The sequence below is a fragment of the Pleurodeles waltl genome, chromosome 10 (genome assembly GCF_031143425.1).
Source record: "Pleurodeles waltl isolate 20211129_DDA chromosome 10, aPleWal1.hap1.20221129, whole genome shotgun sequence".
Classification (NCBI taxonomy): Eukaryota; Metazoa; Chordata; class Amphibia; order Caudata; family Salamandridae; genus Pleurodeles; species Pleurodeles waltl.
This window is the reverse complement of record NC_090449.1, coordinates 909,696,638-909,717,919: the sequence shown is the minus strand read 5'-3', so window position 1 is coordinate 909,717,919 and position 21,282 is coordinate 909,696,638. Positions and strand designations below refer to the sequence as shown.

Sequence of the window (21,282 nt, the reverse complement as noted above, 5' to 3'; positions counted from 1 at the left end):
GCTCTGCAGTTCCCTTTATTGTGTTGGTATTTTTCTTCTATGGTCTCCAACCCATTTCCTACACAGGTTGTGACTGAAGGTCAATCACTTTGATTTTATGAATCTAACAGAGATAACAGCTATGTGGAAGAAAAGCGAATCAGAGATATGTGTGGAAAGACTGCATTCAAGTCCTCCTTCATATGACTGCTGTTATGAGACATTAAGGAGATTTGCTAAGGTGCACTGTGTTATAAACATCTTTTGTCATGACAGGAGGATGTTGGTGCTCAGGGTATGTAACTATTTAGTACCAGGTGGGTGCTCCTGTATTACATTTTCCAGTGACCAGCAATGTGTGGCAGATCTCTGCGGTCTTTAAGACCAGTCTGGTTAATATTGAATGGTTAGTTAAGTGTGCTGGTATAGCCTATATCTGTGTCCTCTGATTGTCTGCAAGGACCTTTCATACATTATATGCCTGTCCCGTTGAAAACAAGACATCAGACAGTGAAGTGCTCTAAGGAATCATATGGTGACACAGATTATACCAGAGTGAGAATGGAGGACCATCTGCAAGACTAGATGTACTGCACTTCATCTTATGCTGATGTAGGAGGTAGTACAGTCATTGTTTACTATCCCCTAGAGACAGTAACAGCAAACCTCAACCTGTTGTTGTATATGGGGTTTTGTTTCCAGGTGTGCTAATCCCCAACATCCAAGAAGCAGGGATTCCCTGTAGTGGTGAATGGCTGTTTATCGGATACGCTGGGGTGGACACGGTTTTTAGCACTAACCTGTTTTCAGGCCCAAACAGGCAACACTTACCTGTTGGAAGTGCTGGATGCCCTAAGAGTCCTGGATGCCCGAGGAGTCCTGTTTAACCAGGAGGAAAAGCTGTAGCTGTCAGATGACATAGATCCAACTGGAGCAATAACTCTAACAATAAAGTGATTTGGGTTAAATGGGAACCCTAACAATGGGTATTAATTGACCTGGCTCCAAAGAAGCCCTAAGCATTAAAATATGTGATCTGGGTCCAATGGGAACCCTAACAATTTGGTGACCTGGCTCCAAAGGAAGACTTAGGAGTCAAAGACTGAGGTGGTTAATGTTGCTGCCCCAATACACAAATTTACCAAGTGAAGCATTGTTGCATGGAAAACATACTTGATTTGGAAGGGGCAGACAGAAAAAGTGCTGACCTTGACTGAAACCTGCATCAAATGATCAAAAACGCACTTTAAACAACGCAATTAATACATATATGTTTTTGCCAAAATAAAGTGCAATTTAGTCGTGTCTTTACTACGTAGTCCAGGATGCACCAATAATGCTGGTAGGATACTTACACAGAAGAGGTCCATGGCTGGAAGTATTGGCACATAGTCCATGGGCCACTGGGTAAAGATGACACTAAAAGTAAATAGAGCACGAATGTGATTGAAAGGCAGATGACAGAGGTACAGAGCAGAGGTAAGGCAAGGTGTATGTGTACAAGGCAGTCCCTGAGACAGTCCAAAACTGGGAAGCTGGCAATTAAAGTCCAGTGGTGTAGCTAGTAATGGTGCAGCGGGTACAGTAGAACAGGGGCTCAGACCCCTGAATAGCCCATTTAACACTGAGAATTGCTGTATTTTAGTACCCCACCATCAATCAAACAAGTTGTTTACTTGCTTGCACCAGGGCCCATGGTATCTTTGGTATGCTATTGTACACATCTACCAGTCTTTGGCTGGTCTCCAAAACTAATGAGGGTGATGGAGCACATCCATTTTGCATATTCCTTTCTCCTCCTTCACTATTCTATAACAGGGCGGATAACGTGTGTTTGAGTGTGGTGGTGGTTGATGCTATCTAAAAGTATAGATGAATGATAGCGCATCGAAACGATTTTTGCGATAAATAAGTCGCTTCATGTATCCATTACTCATTACTCCATGACTAATTACTCCATTACTCGTTTTTTCACTACACACAGGATTCACACTGTGGATTTTCAAAGGCTAGGCAGGTATGACACACCCTCAGTCAAGTCCTCATGTGACCCACGTGACTGCCAAGAGCTACGACAGCCCAAGGCCGCAAGAGCTCCTGAGTGAGATCTCCTTTAGACAGAGGCGGGCTGGGGAAAGCACAGCGAACAGTGTTGTTAACTATTCAAACAAGCCTTCTGTTTGTGGGGTGCTCGAAGTTAAAAACAACAAGTAGTACCTCAATCATGTCGGGAGCAGCGGACGGGCACTAAGTTGCATCCATTAGTGCATGATCCATGCTCCACACACCGAAACAGAAGTGATGCCAGGCGTGCACTGACGAATTACGAGGCTGTAAAGAAGAGTCCCATGCAAACCAACAAACGGTGAGCGACTGACGGGCTCTCTAATCCCTTTACTAAGCACAACAGCGTCTTGCATACGAGACGCATGCACAAGGGCAGGCACTCGTAGGCTTGACCCTAAAAACAAGATCAAAGCAGTATACCTAATAAGATGTCTGGTGGCTTTGAGTACTGTGTGCCCGTTTTCGGTCAAGGCCTGCTTTCGTGCAGGGGAAGAAAAGAGGGAGCCAGAGTCAGTGTCTAAGCAGGAACCACATCGTTGAAGACTACAGACGGACATACATGAATCAAGCCATCCGTCCTATCTTTATACATCAGGAACTAAAGTTATTCTCTAAAGTCTCATGGGGACAAAACTTTCATTTTATTGAAATGAAAGTGCAAGTAACTCTTCCAGAATGATGCGAGTTTCAATAATATTTAAGAGTTAGTATATTAGCTCCTACTCAAAACTCTCGACTAGAAAATAAGCTGTATTGACAGCTAGTGGATATCAGTATTGGATGCGTGTATCATGAATAAGTTGCCGAAGCCTCACAGTATTTGGGAGACACAACTCTAGCTCTGAAGCGACAATGCATTTAGCATCGTTATACCAGGACCCAGCAGCTGAACAGAGCCCAGACAAGTACGTCCAAGATTAATAGGAGAGGACTATTTTTTTTAGATTCGTCACATTAGGAAATTGCCAACTAAAATAACAAACAAAGGGGTACCACAATTATTACATTCTTGCTTCCGAGGCACTGGAATAAAGTGGATACGGTAGGGGTTGCGCACAAGTCATCCGATTTTTTCGCAGCTCTATTTTATCAGGCATAAACGTGTGCGGTTATTTACATCATTCAGGAGAGTGTTGAAAAGAGGTCATGCTGCAAAAACGATTGTGTTCCTACAAAAGAATAATATTGATCCATCACAAACCCAAACGCTTCTGAAACAACAGAGATAAAAGCCAGCATTGTTCAACAAAGATAACTGAAGTCAGAACTAAAAGACTCTTTTGTCAATTGGTTTAGTGCAAGAATAATTTCCATTGAATTTTGGCTTTCCAATAAAGAATACGGAGAGGTCAAGGTAAGAAAATGACAAGTTCGGGGCAGCAGATTCATGGTGAGGCGACACCCTGGTCCAGTCAGCGCCGGCGCACCCGGGTAAAGGTGAATTCTATGCATTATCTAGATTTAGATCGTGGAACTCGGGCTCCTAGGATATCTTCTCCATATGTACTGCAAATCCCCCAGACGTTTAGAAGGAAAACTGACTGCATCAAACTGACTCCAGAGTGTTACAAGTAAAACATATGCATGAGATCACACCTCTAATGAGCTACACAGGACTGCTATGTGGATAGTATTCTTATTTAATGGTCGATGCCTTATGATCATCTTCCTCATGCAGCATGGCTCAGCAGACTAACAGGCACACATACAATAGACACTTGCAGGCTTCTCACTGCAACATCATATTTATATACAAATCTCTACATTCCACAAGAAACGTGTAGAAGCTTTGCTGCTTCCATCTTAAAAATAAATCATCATGTATGAAGCCGAGGAATCAAAAGGAAAAAAAGTACATTTAGAAAATACTCCTGTCGTGCCAGTAAAAATAAATGTGGCCAAAGAAACGTGTTATTACAACAGGTATACGAATTAGACTCTATTTACATGTATTGCCACAGTGCACGGGTAAATTGTACGTTAATACCATAGCACAGTCTAAAAGGAGAAATCGCCATTTGCTGCTTGACAGGTCCCAAGATGCAATCACTTCATAGCAGAAAACCTGTCCCTTGCTCACAAGCTTTGTTTAAAGATTTGATCTCACTGCTCAGATCTAACCCTTGTACCTATGTATGCATATATGGACTTGTAGTTGTGAAGCCCAACCCTAGATAGAGAACAGCGGAGCTCAGAACAGTACAATTCATGTTTACTCATGAAGCTGAAGAAAAGCATGCAGTGGATTGTTCCTACTGTGAAGAGAAGTAATGTTTTCTGAAGTGGTGTCTTAGGTTCCTTTCTAAATAGCTTGAGCTATTCTGATATTTATGGAGAGATATATCAATATCCGTGTATATTTGCCGTTAAACACTCAACAGAAGACACATTTCTACAATTTTCAGTCTAGAAATTACCAATCTTTGGTATCATGGGTGAGGTCGTGAGCTTATCCATTTTTTATGATCTATGTTACAGTCAAACCCATCTCACACAAATGAACAAGTTACTTACCGTCTGTAACACCTTATCTGTTAAGAGACTATCTAGCCACAGATTCCTTACCTTACAATATTTCCCAGGTGTCAGACTAAATCCTGAAATTTCTCGAGCAGTACATCTGCACGCTGGTAGGTTACATTGTTCGGGTCCGCAGCGGTGTCCAAAGGGCCCACACATTAGAATGGTTATAACCAGATTTAGGTTCCACTGGGGCATGACAAAAGGTTTTGGAGGGAAAATGTGTTGGAGTCCTTTAAAAACCGAGTCACAACATGTACTTGGCAATCGCAAAAAAGCCTATAAGGCTGAAAGATGACCTTTAACAGTGCCCACAACAGTCTTGCCGGGCCAGTGAGTGAACAAATAATAAGACCTAAGACAAGGATGAAGGGGGAGGGGAGGGATTTCATATTTGGAAGCACACCAAGCCACACATTTGTCCCAACAGAAGGTGTATATCATCTTGTGGGATGCCTGGTTGCCAGAATGACATCACAGACTTCCAGAGGAAGGTCAAATTTAACTGCCACTGCTCAATCTCCAAGCAGGAAGGCGAAGTGTGCACAGGTTTGGGTGCAGGATCCTGTCCTGCTGTTGCGACAGGTGACCCTCTCAAAGAGGCAGCATGATCTGAGGGACTATGCTCATGCTCAGGAGTTTGGGATACCATACTCTCCATGCCCAATCCAGAGCCACAAGAATTATTTGAACCTAGTTATTCCAGATCACCTTGAAAACTCTGGGCAGGAGTGGTATTAGCAGAAAGGTGCACCGAAGGCCTGAGCCCCACTCAAGACAAAAGCATCTCAGAGCGAGAGTCACCTTAGAAACCCCAGAAGGCAGAGGTGGGAACATTTTTTATTCTCAGCCGTGGCGAATAGATATAACTAAAGGTCTCCCCAGTCTCTAAAAAGACACTGCACCACATCCAGATGGAGCCGCAATTCGTGATCAGTGAGGGTGCTGGCGTTGCACCACCTCCAGATGAAGGAGCCACAATTTGTGATTGGCTAGGTTGCTTGTGTTCTGGTTAAGGAAGGGCCAGACTCAGCAGTTCAGGCTAGACTGTTCTGAATGGAGTAGGGTTAAAGCTATTTGCATATAGTTGGGTTCAAAATGAGGTGCTATGGTGGGCAAAATAACAGAGCATTGGGATGTGGTCCGAGAAATTACCAGTGGCTGAGATTTATTCAAGCTTTATATCCATCACTTTTTTGCATTCTATACTGTGCCACCCTAAAAGGAGAGGTATGCCCAGACATAAGTCCTGTGTACACTGTCGCTGGATCATGCAGTACCCGGCTCATGATCCCATAACTTAAGCGAAATCGGTCCTGGGTTGCTTGTATTCCAGTTCAAGAAGGACCTGGCTTGGCATATTTGGGCTGTACTGTTCTGACTGGAGCAGGATCAAGACTAATTTGCATATTGCAGCATCCAAACTGAGGTGACATGGTGTGCAAAATAATGAAGAATTAGGATGCAGCAGGAGTAATATCCAGTGACTGAGATTAATTCAAGCATTCCATCCTTCACTTTTTTGTATTCAGCTAGCCTATTCACCTGCTGTGGTGTTCAGAGCCCACCAGATGTTGAACCACCAGGAAAATGCCCTGACATTCCAGACAAACCCAGAGACGCAGTGCCTCTTGACACAGGGTACACAATCCCACCCTGCCATGAAGGTTGCAGTACCACATAGCAGTTATATTGTTCATGAACACCTGACCCAGCCTTCCCTTGACACAATACAGAAAGGGATTCAATGCCAGTTGTATCACTCTCAACTCCAGCAAGTTGATGTTGAGCTGAGACTCTGACTGGCGATCAGAAGACTCGGATCTCCAACTCTCCCAGACGTCCCAAGACCAACATATCAGCCACTAAACTACCTATTTCTGATGTCAGCACCCTCTTGAGGGCTCATTTGGCCAAATGAGCCTATACGTTTTGACTGCTAGACTTGTTAGCCTTAACGTGGTCTTACCCAAACTTTTTGTCTTCCTTCTCCAATTTTTCAGACTTTGTTTTTGCCAGTATTAAGGCTCTGCATACTTTACTACTGCTAAAGTACTAAAGTGCTTTCTCCATTAAACGCGGCAATACTGGTTTATCCCCAGTTGACATATTTAATTTACTGATTTACTTATAAGTCCATAGTAAAGTGGCACTATGTGTACCCAGGGCCTGTAAATTAAATGCTACTAGTGGGCCTGCAGCAATGGTTGTGTCCAATTAAGTAGCTCTTTAATCATGTCTCAGGCCTGCCATTGCAGAGCCTGTGTACAGGTTAAACTGTCATTTCAACCTGGCAAAATAAATACCTTACCAGGCCCAACCCTTTCTTTTTAGTACATATACATCACCCCTAGTGTAGGCCTTGGACAGCCCAGAGGGCAAGCTGCAATGTATTTAAAATGAAGGAAATGTACATTTAAGTTTTACATGTCCTTGTGGTGAAAAACTAAATTCGTTTTTTCTACTGCAATGCCTGTCTCTCCCACAGGGTAACATTAAGGTTCTCGTTTTACATTTTATAAGTTTAATTTCTAAATGGGAAGAGCTAACTACTTCAAGCATGGTGGCTCTGAATTCACAATTTAAAATCTCAACTTATGGTGAAGTTGGATGTTTAATTGCAATACTGAAAATACCACTTTTAGAAAGATGGCATTTTCTTGCCTTAGACATTTGGGCAGTCATTATGACTTCGGCGGTATTTGCCGCCTACCACCGCGGTGACGGCTGGCAACATACCGCCGCGGAGGCGAACATCTGTCCCTATATTATGGATACTGCCAGATTTCCGCCACACTTTGAGCGGAAATCAGGCAGTATCCAGGCTGGCGGTCGGTGGTGTTCTGGCGCTGCTATAACCAGCACCGCCCTGCCAGTAGAATGTTGCCAGCCGTATCATGGCTATTAATACAGTCTGGCGGTGTTTTGCTGGCGGTGCTGGTGGTAGCAACGTCCCTTCCCTGCCGAACAACCTCCTCGCCGGACAAGGTAAGGCGGGTGTCTGACTGGGGAGGGGGGCGGGAGGGTGGAGGGTGTTGTGTGTGGTGCCTGCTTGTGTGTATGAATGTGTGTATGCACATGTGTGAATGTGAGTGTTGTGGTGTATGTATGGTTGTATGTGCATGAGTGAAGGCATGTATTAACGTTGAAGTGAGTTCATGTCTGCATGTCTGTGTGAATGCATGCCTGAATGCGTGAGTATGTATGAGTGAATGTGTGTATGGATGAGTGTGAGTGAATGAGTGTATGAAAGGGTAGGTGAATGGGTGTATGCGTGGGGCATGTGTGTGCATGTATGCGGGGAGGAGGGTATGGGGCGATGTGACTGTAGGGGGGTGGGGGTGGTGTGTGTGTGGCTGTATGCATGTATGGCTGTTGGGGTTGGGTAAGTTGTGTGGTGGGTGCGTGTCTGCGTGTGCATGAATGGGTGTTGTGAGTGTGTCTACGAGTGCGTGCATGGGAGGTGGGGGTGTACGTGAATGGATGGGGGTTAGTGTTTGGATCGGGTCGGTAGGAGGATTAGGTGCTTGCTGCGGGGGGTATATCTACCAGTGACAGGGAAAGGATTCCCTACCGCCATGGTTTTCGTGGCTTTGCTACTGCCGCGAAAACCATGGAGGTAGGCCGGTTCCTAATGCCGCTGGCGGTGTTATGTCGACTGCCGGGTTGGAGATGTACATCTCCGGCCTGAAGGTTCATAGTGCCATGGTGGAATGAGTGGAGAGGTGGTGGGTTGGCAGTTGCCAACCAGCCACACTCATAATGTGGTGGTACATACCGCCAGCCTGTTGGTGGTGGTGACACCACCAACATGAGGGCCTTGGTGCCTGAAGTCTGTCACTGGTCACATGAACAGGTGTAGTTGGCAGGTGGGCTTTGTGTATCCCTCCTAGACAGGCACACACTATTGGAGCTTAGGTGTGACTTGATGGGCCATCACAGGCAGGATGGGAGGGAGGAGCTAACACAGCTTCACTTACACCTGAATAGGGTGTGTCTTGTCCACACACAAAGGGCCTAACAACACTGCATTGTCACTCCAGCAAGTTCAAGACAGGGCAGGAAAGGCAGGGAGTTCATTGCACTTCAAAGCGACTGACAAGACGCTTCTCGCACCTTCCAGAACCAGGGCACAAGGGCATAAAAGATGGACCTGTCACCAACACTTCCATACACTTCTGAACCTGTGGATAATCTGCCAGGAAGAAGGACTGCTGTACCACTGAAGGACTGTCACGCTGCTGGACTCCTACTTTGCTGTGCTGACCTACTGCCCTCTTGCCTGTGTGAGAAGAACTGGACCTTTATTTCTTTAACCCAGAACCTAGAGTGACTCAGCGGGCTAGTTGGTTGACCTCCTGATCTGAAGCCTCTGGGATTTAACATGCTTCCAACAACCTTGTATCTGCACCTACACTCTACCATCTGTGAGCCTGCCCTGCCAAGTGGTGCAACCTCAGTCCTAGACACTTGAAATTGGGATAGGGTGCTCTGCCAGCTTGTGAATTCAGTAGAACTGATGCCTCTCCTCTGCTGCACAACATGAACCAACGCATCGCTGCTACTGCGTGGATTAGACCCGTCGCAAAGACTTGCATCACTGGAGCAGCCCACATCGCCAACGCATCACCCAAACTGCACAGCGCATCCCTGACACCGGACTTTGTATTGCAAGCCCAGTCCACAGGATCCTCAATGTTGTCACACCAGGACTTCGCACAACAGTCTCACCGCATCTCGGAACTAGTGCATTGACTCGGCATGTACAACGTATCTTCGGCGAAGATCTAAGCAACGCTCGACAAACCCGGATCGAAGGAACTTTTGTTCAGCAAACCTAACTGGGTCCCTGTAGCTGGCCTGCACACCATTTCAGCCAACCTGAACTTTTGACTCTGTCCCGGTCTGGCACAACCAGATACCCAGAGTTGCCCTTTAAACCTTTTGGCAATATTTTCCTTAAAAACTTTAAAATTCAATATTTCCAGTTCCAATAACTAAAACAAGACCAGAACAACAAAAATCCAGTTATTAAATTCTTCTCTTTCTTCTTTCCAACGTTGTTGTGGCCTCCTTTTGTGGTGTATTTTCACTGTGTTACTGTTTGACGTGTTGCACAAATAATGTACACACTGCCTCTAAGTTAAGCCTGACTTCTCTGTGCCAAACTACCAGGAGGTTAAGCACAGGTTTATTTTGGGTTGCTTGTACCTTACCCGAAAAGAATGGAGGCTGCTGCTTGGCCAGGGCTCACAACTCAGTCAGCCAACAACACAATTTCTTACACTGACATAGCAAGGAGAGGTGGTCCTTCGTCAGCCAATTGTAAGAGTGTAGCATGGGTGGGGGAGTTTCCAGAACTGGAATGAAGTAATCCTGCTGAACGACCTGAAGTACCCATGTGTCTGATGTTATGGACTTTCAGTGGGGCAGGTGACAGAGAATCCTGACACCAAATGGGTTGATCTGATGGTACGAGGGCAAACTGAGAGGGTTTGGAGGCTGCAGCTGGGCATGAAGGTTGCAGGGGCTGGTGGACTGGGTCAACCTCTAGTTGGTTGTCCCACGGAACGTATGGGAACTATGACTATGAAAGGACTGGGGGACCTGTTGCCTTGGTGGCTGTCTGGGAATGGACGTGGCTGGTAGACCTTTCTGTAGCCACGGAAGGGGAGAAAGGCAGGAAGGTGCTGGCAGGGTGGGTTGCCATGGGGAGGCCCAAGGACCTGTCATTCGGTAGGCTGTCCTTAAAGCACTGCAGTGCTAAACCTGCCTTACAGCCAAAGAGGGGAGTGATATTGAAGGGCATGTCCATGAGGGATCCCTAGATATTCCCTGAAAAGCCAGTGGGCCTCAACCAGGTGTGGTGACTGAGTGCCACTGATGATGTAATCGCTTTGCCTAGTGAGTCTGTTGTGTCCAGTCGAAAACCAATAGTGAACTTTGCGCATCTCTTCCATCTGAAATAGCCTGTGACAGTATGGCTTGGGCCTCTTACAAGACCATGGCCAGCACATACGCAGCCAAATCCCAAACTGTGTAGGTGTGTCAGCCCAAAAGGCATAGAGTGTTCACTGATCACAGTGCTTTGCTGGTGTAAGCGAATATCCTCTTGCCAAAGGTATCCAGCCCCCTGCATTTCCAATCCAGTGGAGTGGTAGGGAACACGTTAACCTTGGAGATGGAGGCCTGGACAACCAGTCTTACGGTAGCGAGTATTGACTGAGGAAAGCTGGGTCCCTGGGAGTGGGACAATGGAGGCGAGAAGTGGGACAATGGAGGCGTGCAATGGTCCTGTGCTCAGGCTCCCTATTCAGGGATTGATCCAGGTCTAGAGCAGGACAACACTGAGGGCTTCATTAAAAGAAAGAAGGAATTCTGATGGTATCCCCGGATGAAGCTCTTTTGTTAAACCATTTGCTTTGACTGACACTGAGAGCAGCTGAATGTCCAGGATCTCAGCCACCTGGTGCACCACCATAGAAAAAGAGGCCCCTTCCTCTGTAGTCACACTAGAAGGAGAAACAAGTCCACTGTCTAGTGATGTGTTCAGAGAACTGCCATCTGCCAGTTCCTCATACCAGTGTCTCGTCAAGGGGATTGTAGTCATATGGATCCTGAGATCCCACCAATCACACTTCTCTTCAAGCCTGCCAAAGAAAGGAGTCACTGGCTACGATATGGATGGTCTAGTTCCAGCTGGTGCCGGAGTCGGTGTAGCCGACCCAGCTCCATACTGGGTCATGTATGACGAGTCATGGCCACTGTGGGGTGTCAGCAGCAGCAGGAACAACGTTGCTGGAATGGGTTCTGCGGACAGTCACAGTAGGTGCCATTCTGGAGCTAACACCAGATCCAAGGGGTCTGCCTAGCGCTGAGGGCGGACCGGCAGGAATCCACTGGGGGCATCTGCCGAACCCATGGGGCCTGAAGGTGCTCTGAAGGGGTTAGCCTGCCTAAACATGAGATGCAAGGCCTCATAAAACTCAGAGTTGGGCGGGAGTTGCTCCAGCTCCAGGAAACTCAGGGAGGAATGAAAACCCAGAGGAGGCAGGCTCCACGTGGGAGTGGGGGCTTAAGTAACATTGTTTCAATGCCTCAACCAATGACTTGAAGGGAAGCGGTGAAGGAGAACAGCCCTTCGACTTCGTTGATTTTTGTGGAACTTACCCGACCACTTCGAAGACGAGTGCCTGGAACGAACCTGCAATGAGCCTAGAAACTTTTGCGTGACTGGGACCTGAAGCATCATAGTTGTCAGGAATCCCCAAGGTGCCTCCCGAGTTATCTGTCAGCATCCCCAGGGATTAGGGTTAAATCATATCTATGTTCTTGGTTAAACCTTAATGTTTCTAAGTAAACATAATGTGCTGTGTTACACAATTGGTTTTGTCCATGCTTGTTTGCTAATGTGAGCAGGTGTAGACATGTGCTTCTAATTGGGTGTCAACATGTGGAAACTCAACTGCTTTCCTGATTGGCTATAAATAGCAGAGTGAAGCATGCCTCCCTGCTTGGCTTTGTTTTGCTTCCTGATCTCAGCATCTTATTTGGCAGTCCAGCCCCTGCTGTCATCCTCGTATTCAGGACTTTTGAGGCAACTCTCTTCTTGGCATTCCTCCAGCACTCCGGAAAAGACTGCAGCTAAGTGACTAGTATTCTCCAGGGAGTTTGTTCTTTGAGTGCTGCGCTTTCCTAGAACAGCTGGTGTATTTCAGACCTCGGATTTTGGCAGAGTGCTTTTCTTGATGAGTCAAATGCATTTCTGAACATTCTGCATTATTATTGTAGTTACATGCCTAAATGTGCTTCAGGAAATCTGCTTGACTCAAGGACTACAAAACGTGACAGTGCAATTTTAAAAGAGCATTTATGTGACTTTTCTTTCTCTAACAGCATAAATCTTGGATTTAAATTGTGTCATTCATGCCTGTGTTTAAGGTTTGAGGGCTTTGCTTTTGAAGGGTTTTTCACACACACATTGAAACCAAACAAAACTGTGCCACCCTAACAGTTTAAACCCAAAGTGAACATTTGTATTTCTTGGATTGTTTTTGTTCCTTTTTGTTTAACCCTATGCATGCAGGAAAGTTATATGTGATATAATTAATGCCCTTATTTGTCTTTCTTGTGCATGAGAAGTGCAACCACAGTTCTAATTGTAGTGTGCAACAGTGAATCTCTGTGAAGCCAGCCCTAGTGATGCAGTAGTTATTGTTATGGTACTCAGTTTGGGTTTTTGGTAATGCAGTGTTAGTAATTGTGCCAACAGTCATTATTATCAAAGAAAAGTGCTGGAGCACCCCGGTGTTGTTCTACCGCTCCTGTGCCCATATCAGAAAGAGGGATTCAGTTTCAAGGAAGCTGAGTGCACTATCTCTACTATCGCTCTGTCAACAACGACCTGCTCCCTGAAGATAGAGGGTGCCTGGCTGGACCGGCAAGAAGTGGCGGTGTTTTGTCTCTTTCTCTTCCACTCCCCTTTTCCTTTTAGGACACCTGCCGGGGTTTCTGTGTCCACCAGGAAGTGCCGAGAGGTGTTCCAGGAGGTCGGGGGTATACCACTGCCCCTGCAGACATCCTGCTTTTCAGGTGAGTGGCCCCATCTTGACAATAGACATGACTGGCGTCGGACAACAAAGAGCTTAAAGGAGCGCTCCCTTTGCATCTTCGGATTAATGGTGGAGCATTCCTCTCAATTCTAGGAGTCATGGTCTGTTTTCAAACACCAAAGACATACTTGATGGAAGTCTGCCACAGACATCTGTCTGTGACAGAAGCCCCAGGGCTTAAACCCTACTGGTTTCTTGAGAGACACACTGTGAGACGAAGTATTGAAAAAGAGCTTTGACAAAATGTCAAAACAAGGTCTGTCAAAAGTGACTGGAGGTAGCTCTCTTAAGATCTTCGCTGACTGGCGTGGAAAGAAAATAATTGATGTCAGTGCACTGGTTGGTGCCTATATAGGTACCGGGCATGTCATTTGCCACTTGTGAGATGCCACCTACCGGCGCAGAGAGGTACTGCTCGAAAAGTCTCCGAATCCAGTTTGACATTTGAGAATATTTTAAGGTAAGGAATCTGTGGCTAAAAGTCTATAAGATAAGTTATGTGCATCCTACAGCTAGCCGCCAATCCACCCAAACAAGCTGCTAATGGGCTTCAGGTGTGCACTGCACACCCTGGGCACAGGGATGTTTGGGTCCTGACCAGCCACACCCAGGCTCCAAATGCAGCACCTGGCCTGTGGATACTTAGTGCACCGAGACCAAAGTCCCACCCAACCGATCTGACACACAATCTTCAGTTAGACACAGTAGCCTCTAGGCGCCTGGCCGGGTCTAAGGCAAAGTTCAACAGTGGAGATAAAAAAGTTTTTCTATTGCTCACAAGTTTGGCATAGATTCACAATCTTTCCCTACATTTTGAAGACCGCTAGCACCTAAAACAAAGCTATGGATCCTTAAGGTTTCATTCAGGTCTATCAAATGACACCAATCTTAGCCAAACAGAGCTTTTAAAAAAATGATCCCCCTCTTGATGGGTCTTCATGAAACTTGAGATACTAGTACTGGTCGTACCATGGCAGCAGACTGACAAATTTCGTATTGGTTTTTCAATCAGTGCCAAAATTATTAGTGAACAAGCAATTAACCTGGCAAGTATCACAGAATGATTGGATCAGCCCTCAGTTAACAATTAAAGTGTGCCCAAGCTAGTCTGCAGAGACCACCATCTTCAGCTAGAGGAATTATTTTCTCAGACTCGTCCCCTTTTGGCTTACTCTCCATCCTTATCATAGTCGGTGCGCCTGTGAGCCCAGGTACACCCTCAACAACATCCCCCTTTCACCAAGTCCACAGGTGAAAGTTGCTGAACAGCATGATAAACCTGTGAAACAGGAGTGTGCACTTCACTGACATGTGAGCCATGACAGCCACACACCAGAAGGACTCGATCAGCCCACTTTCTGCCGCAGGTATTTCTTTTGTATGAAGACCAGAAAAAAGGACAGTAGCTACTACAAATCTAAAGGAAGTATCATTCCAACATTACTCCCCTTGTGCAGGGTTTTATAGGATGTTTCGTTACAGTATCATGCCATCCCATGAACCGGAGAGGTCCTAGCTCCCCAGCCCTATCCTCAATAGACTTTTCTCCCACACCTTAGAGCCCCCCCCCACAGATATCAGTATAATTAGCTTTCATAGGCACAAGTTTCTAATGTTGCTACCCTTGGGCATAGATATTTTTTTTAATTTGGGAGCAGTAATTTAAAATTTTAAAAAACATCACACCAGGACTTATCTTACAGGGTTTGTGCTTTAGTACACAGTCACTTGCCACTGTTTACTTAACAGTGTTTTATACTTGCGTAACTCAATGTTTTTTGAAAGGTTGAAGTGCAGCAAATTTTAGATCGGCCTGCAGCACTTTGAACAGTGTTATGAACGCCTGTCAGTCACAAAGGCCATACTCTCCCCTCCTCTATGATGCCTTCCAGGGCCTTGCAAATCATTTGTTTCGAAAACTTGAACTATGTATACAGAGGGTGGCGGGTCAGTCCCTCCCTGTTCATTGGATTACTTTCTTGACAATCTCATTTCACTGCTTCTTATTTTAATGCTTGCTTCTCTATTCTTTGTTTTGCCTCTGGAGCTTTTCTTCTTTGCTATGTTTTGATTAGATTAATTGTACTCTTTCACTGATTGCACTCAGGGAACTACTGTTTATTGTTTTCATTAAGCACTTCATGAGAGTACAAGTATATTTCTGATCTTTCCCTTGTGTGCTGCTACTTCCCTCAGCTCCCATCCCCTGTTTAGATCACTCCAGCCCACAGCTATTGCATTTTTTATCCTACTGTTAACAATCTGACTTTATAAAAACTCAAAATTTCTCCCCTACATGCTAACCCTATTGCTTCTCAGCAGCACTGAGTTACTCCACACCACATGTCCCTTGTTGCTCTCCCCTACACCCACACACATGTATCTATCAAAACAAAACCCTTTTAGGGTTACAGTGATGCATACATTATGCACAAAAGAAGTGAGAACTCTGGGTAGTTCCAAAGTTTAGGTGAAGAGCAGCTTCAGTAAAGAGCACCCTGCACCACCAGCGACACTCTAGATTTGCTGAACTTAAATGTCTGTTTTCTAGGAAATGTTTTAAGCACAGGATTAGCACAGTGCCATCCACAACAAGCTAGAAAGGGACTACGTCTTTTGCCATTTGTACAGGAAAATCTTCAAGCATAGGATTGGTGCAGTGCCATCCTTGCTGAGCTGTACATCGACCAAAGCTGTTCACCTCTCCAGGCACAGTATCACAGCTTTGGATTTGTAGAATACCATCCAAGCCAACCTGGAATGAGCAAAAGCAACCCCTGATGCATGTTTTGCTATTATAGTTCTCCACCTAAACTTGGGAGCTAACCAGAGTGCTGTCTTCCTTTTTACATAATGTATGCACACTCTAACCCTGAAAGGTTTTTTTTTTATTATACTGGATGCTCTTTTTATCTGGACAAAGTGAAACCTCTCTGATGAGCTACAATGATAGTGAAACATGTGTCGGGTTGCTTTTGCTCATTCCAGGTTGGCTTGGATGGTATTATACCAATCCAAAGCTGTAATACTATGCCTGGAGTGGTGAAAGGCATTTGTAATTTTACAGCTCGGCAAGGATGGTAATGTGCCAATCGCGTGCCTAAAGATTTGGCTGTACTAATTGCAAAAGACTTTGTCCCTTTCTAGCTCGGTGTGGATGGCGCTGTGCTAACCCTATTCTTAAAATCATTGCTAGAAAAACAAACATTTGAGGTGAGCAAATCTAAATTGTTGCTGATACTGCAGGGTGCTTCTTACTGGAGCTGCTCTTCACCCGGACATGGGAGCTACCCAGTGTTCTCTTTTCTTTATTGCATAATTTATGCATCACTCTAACCCTGAAAGGGTTCTGTTTTGACTTATGATGGGTGCTCCCTTGTGTCTTGACAAAGCTAAACCTCTCTGATGAGCTATAATAGCAAAACACGTGTCAGGGGTTACTTTTGCTCACTTCAGGCTGGCTGGAATGGAAATATACCAATCCAAATCTGTAAGGCTGTGCCTGGAGTGGTGAAAGGCTTTTGTCATTTTACCGCTCGGCAAGGATGGCACTGTGCCAATCCTACGCTTAAATATTTTGCTGTACAAATAGCGAAAGACTTGCCCTTTCCAGCTTGGCGTTTAAAAATAAATATATATATATATATATATATTGAGGAGAGTCCAAAGGCTACATTTGGACATATTTTTATTTTAATTAACTGCTCCAAGGTGGACTTTCACCTTGATACCTTGATGTATGCAGACAGTTTCACGTCCCCTTATGTAAGACGGATATCACTGGCGCACATGCAGCACCATCAAATGAGCGAAACACTTTGCCTCTGCGCATTTACTCTATTATGGACATGGGACCAGGGGTAAAGAGGCAGTCAGGACTCGCACTGACTGTGCACAGAGAGGCAGCCAGCAGTCAGAGCGATCCCTGCAGGGTGGAGAAGAGGATCCTATGAACCCCTGCAGTAATCACCCTACAGACAAGTATGGTCACTTTAAAGTGAAGAACAAGTGCCGCTTGTGCTAGCTTCCAATTGCCACTCCACCTTTGGCTAATGCACTTTACCCAGCTGCGAATTTGTGTCTACCCAAGGGGCAACCCATTATCTGCAACATGGAGGCACTGCTCTGGTCTGAACCCATTAAATCATGTTAAATGCGCCCCGATGCTCAAACAGGGACACCGCTACCTACCATTATTAAGGCATTAGAGAGCTGTACTGCAACCAATCTGATTAGCTACTGAAGTGTTTAAGCAAGTAATACCACAATACGGACCCAGTAGTGGTTTGTGAAGTGTGTGCGCTGGTCTCTCAAGCATGGTTGGCTGCTGCATGCCACGCAGGCTACATGGCAGTTATTTAATTAAAATGCAGCTAACAAAATAGCAATGAGCACATACGTTAAAAAACCATGAGCTCAGCAGCCAGACTATTAGGCTACTGAAAGCCCCCACAGGGGTAATGCGCTTCTCGGTCCACAGGCCATAATAATCATATTTCTCACATCACTTGTTTGGTTTAACTTGAAAATTATAAAATTAAAAATTAACGTAATCTTTCATATACTGCATAATTTACCTTTTTCCTTAAAGCACAAATGAATCAGCATAATTATCAATGAAAAAATATGACCTGATTTCTACGTTAAAAATTAACAGAAGCATTAAGAGGCATTTTCAAGATTCTGAAAATATGTAGGATTAGAAGTACCGCATTGCCTTTCTTTCCACATTGCAATCTTATTTCCTCGTAAAATAACTATTACTCTAAATGTCATTCCAGAAGTTCGTCAATCAAGTAATGAGAGCTGTTAGTATCACTGAGTTGTTGTATACTCTACATACATACCATCTTTGCATTTTAATTAAATTTCAATCGATCACTTATTCACGGAATGGACAAGGGGGCTGTGAATCAGTTTATAGCAGGAAATAAATTCAAGTGGCTCTTTGAGCATAGTGCTATGTAGTAATAGAATGGGTAGATGCCTTACCGCTAGCAGCACCCCACATACGCTCCTCTTGGAATTGCAACATCTGGTAAGTGAAGCCCATGCCTTCTTCCCCAATAACGTAATTGCAGGGAACCCTGACGTTGTCAAAGAAGATCTGAGCCGTGTCTGATGATCTCAAACCCATCTTGTCTATTTTCTTAGCAATGTGAATACCTGTGACAGAAAAAAAGCACAACGTTCATAATTAAACATCAGCCAAATAACAGAAAATAAGCACATTTTAAAACTCCACTGTTTCTCACTGAACCGTTTAAGTGGTAGCACTTTTTGATATGTTTTCGCCAACGATTTGATTCTTTATTCACCGTCACGTTAATTAGAATGGTACCTACTGCTTATGGTGTCGTGTGGAACCAATTCCCAGAAAACGCTGAAACATAGTAGAAATGTATACTTATACGTGATTTTCACATTGCTATCAACAGTACTGTGACTTTTTCAAAACAGGAATTGTTGAAAAAAGCTAGTTCAACAAGAAGATCCTCACTTGCATCAAGGGTTACTAAGTCATTTGATAGGGGTCGCCTACAGGCCTCTCTACTCATTCAAACTCACAGTAGGGAAGTTTGAGATCGTAGCCAACTATGCCATTCTAACCACGCAGAACTCGGAATTCATCACTCACATGTGCCATAAAATTTACCAAATATGAACTATAACTGGAAAAAATAGTGGGTGTGTAATATTGACACCTATCACCTTATTCCATCAAAATGTACCCATAAACACAATAATGTGTGTTTTCAACAAGATTCGTCACCTGGCTGCGAAATACTAGTAAAAAGAGTTTACAAAACAGTTCGTTCGTTTGCGGTATCCTTCATTTGAGTTAGAAAAATAAAATACGATTAATGCGGAAGAGCAGTGGTGCGGGCACACACCTGCACATTCACCCACCCACTTACAAGCGGACACACAGACTCGAATCCGCGTGCACACTCGCTCACAAGCTCATGCACAAATACCCACTGTTCACAAGCACATACACGTGCACACACACCCGTTCACAGCACACGCACATCCATCCATACAGAAACACACGCACCCCAACATTCAACAAACACTTACTGGACTGCGGCGGTGACAGCGGGAAGGGAAAAGGTTTTGGAGATTGCTGGCAGCTTCATGAGGTAAGGCTATACGAAAGATACCACCTCCTCTCAGTAACCGCGGTTCTCATGGGTCAACCAGTGAGAGGACCACCTTCCCAAACTCTTCACAGACAGGAAGGAGGTCACTGGCAGCTGCTGACCCGACGCCAATCTGTGACTGGTGCCATTAATAGACAGTCATCCCTGGGCTTAAAACTAGAGTTTTGCAAGTCTGATGAGGGCACACCCTCAGAACTACTGCATAATTTGTGCTTGTTTCTGGTGCGGAGCACAGGCACTTATTTTTGAGGGTCTGCACTTATTTTTCTGCCTCAAGCATTTACTGTGAGCAAAACACACATATGGGAAAGACGGAGGAAGAGAAAAATAAAAAAGCGTCACAATGGGAGAAAGCAGAAAGCTGCAAGAGCGAGCTGAAGGGGCAGGGAGTGGCTGTAAATGGATTAAAGAGGCCAGAGATGGCTTTGGCATTACGCTGCCTCAGTGTTGCTTGTTCGCACATTCAACAGGAGCAGCTGCATGTTTCCGAAGAAAGCTTTGAGCACCGGCACGTTTTTATTTACAAATTAAGCACTGCTCAGAGCTGTGTGGTCTTCAACCCATTCAACTTGGCTGAGGCTGCCAGGCAACTGCGCATTAGTGCATTTAAAGTGCCTGGGTGCCTGACCCTGGTGTGATGAGTGTGTCAGGAAGGAAGGTGATAGAGCTCTTGCACCATTAATTCCGGACCCCATCTGCAAGATTAGCTATTAGGCTGGGACAAAATATTCTGAACGTGACACACAGAGGCAGTGGCCTATGGATTTCAGGTATAGGAGGTATTTAATTTTGTACCTAAATTCAAAGAATGCATCATGCGTGTTCGCCCATTGTCTTAAGATGGTACACTAACTGTTTGCAGATTAATGTTACCACCACCTGATTGGCTGATTAATCTAGTTACTTAACTAGTCATCATAAATGACCCTTTTTTTGTAAACATAGGTTGAACTGGGCAGGATTTACTTAAGGTGTTTTTTATTTTATTTTTTATTTATTTAATTTTTTGCAGTTCCTGGACTTAGTTTAAAAAACAATTGTTCTTGAATGGGTAATGCCGACCTTGAACTGCCTCAGGTTGAAAGGGAAAAGGGGGTCTCCTGTACTGAAAAGGGTTAGGGGGTTGAAAAAAAGAAATGGCAAAGCCTGTAGGTCTTGCCTTTGTGACCTATTGGCTTTGCCAGTGATTATTGCCCATGCAATGCTTCTTCTGCAAAAAGCAGAGGAGGTGGCCAGCCTAGTTCTCCTATGGTCCAAGGAACACAGTGGCAGCAATGGAGATGTGTCTCTGGGGGTTGGGTGGTCATACCTTTTTTTATTATGCCTAGTTTTATGGTGAGGGATGTAAGGGCCATATGGTTTGCCTCCTACAAATGGGCACTGAAAATGCACAGGGTTGGCCAACAGCCAGGAGTGCCTTACTGTGGGATACAGTACCTACACTGGGGACAAGTACACTCCTGACTCCAGAAAAGGGAGTAGCTATCCCAAACACTCACATGAAGGATGTCCTTGAGCAGAAGGTTGGGCTTACACCCAAGGAGTTCCGGGACACACAATCACAACAATCCTGGGTTGATACTGTAGATGCCTCAGTAAAAGCACTGAAGAGCTGGATGAAAGACAATACAGTCACTACTTATGATGGGCTATATAATCAGAGCATGAAGTAACACATCTTGAGTAACTGTCATTCAGTTATACTAGCACCTAATGGATTCCAAGCAGACTGGCCCTTGGCTGGGCATTTGGTGCAGACCACAACCTGAGTTAAGCTGATCAAGCACTTCTACTGATCCAGATGTTTGAAAAGGTGAATACGTTCTGTCACTCCTGCACCACCTTGCAAGCCAGTGTAAAGACAGGAAGGCAACTCCAGCCTCTCCTGATCCCACTACCCATGGGGGGGTGGGGCACCTTTTGAGAGGGTTGGGGTTGAC

The 21,282-nt window shown here is 45.0% G+C and overlaps 1 protein-coding gene across 1 annotated transcript in view; it reads right to left on the bottom strand.

Moving 5' to 3' along the window:
• Positions 1 to 21,282, bottom strand: part of LOC138262018 (probable acyl-CoA dehydrogenase 6) — a 593,995-nt gene that overhangs the window by 111,908 nt on the left and 460,805 nt on the right. Inside the window, exon 6 of the mRNA XM_069211670.1 lies at positions 18,171 to 18,344. Coding sequence (XP_069067771.1) covers positions 18,171 to 18,344 — 174 coding nt within the window. The remainder of the gene's footprint in view (positions 1 to 18,170; positions 18,345 to 21,282) is intronic.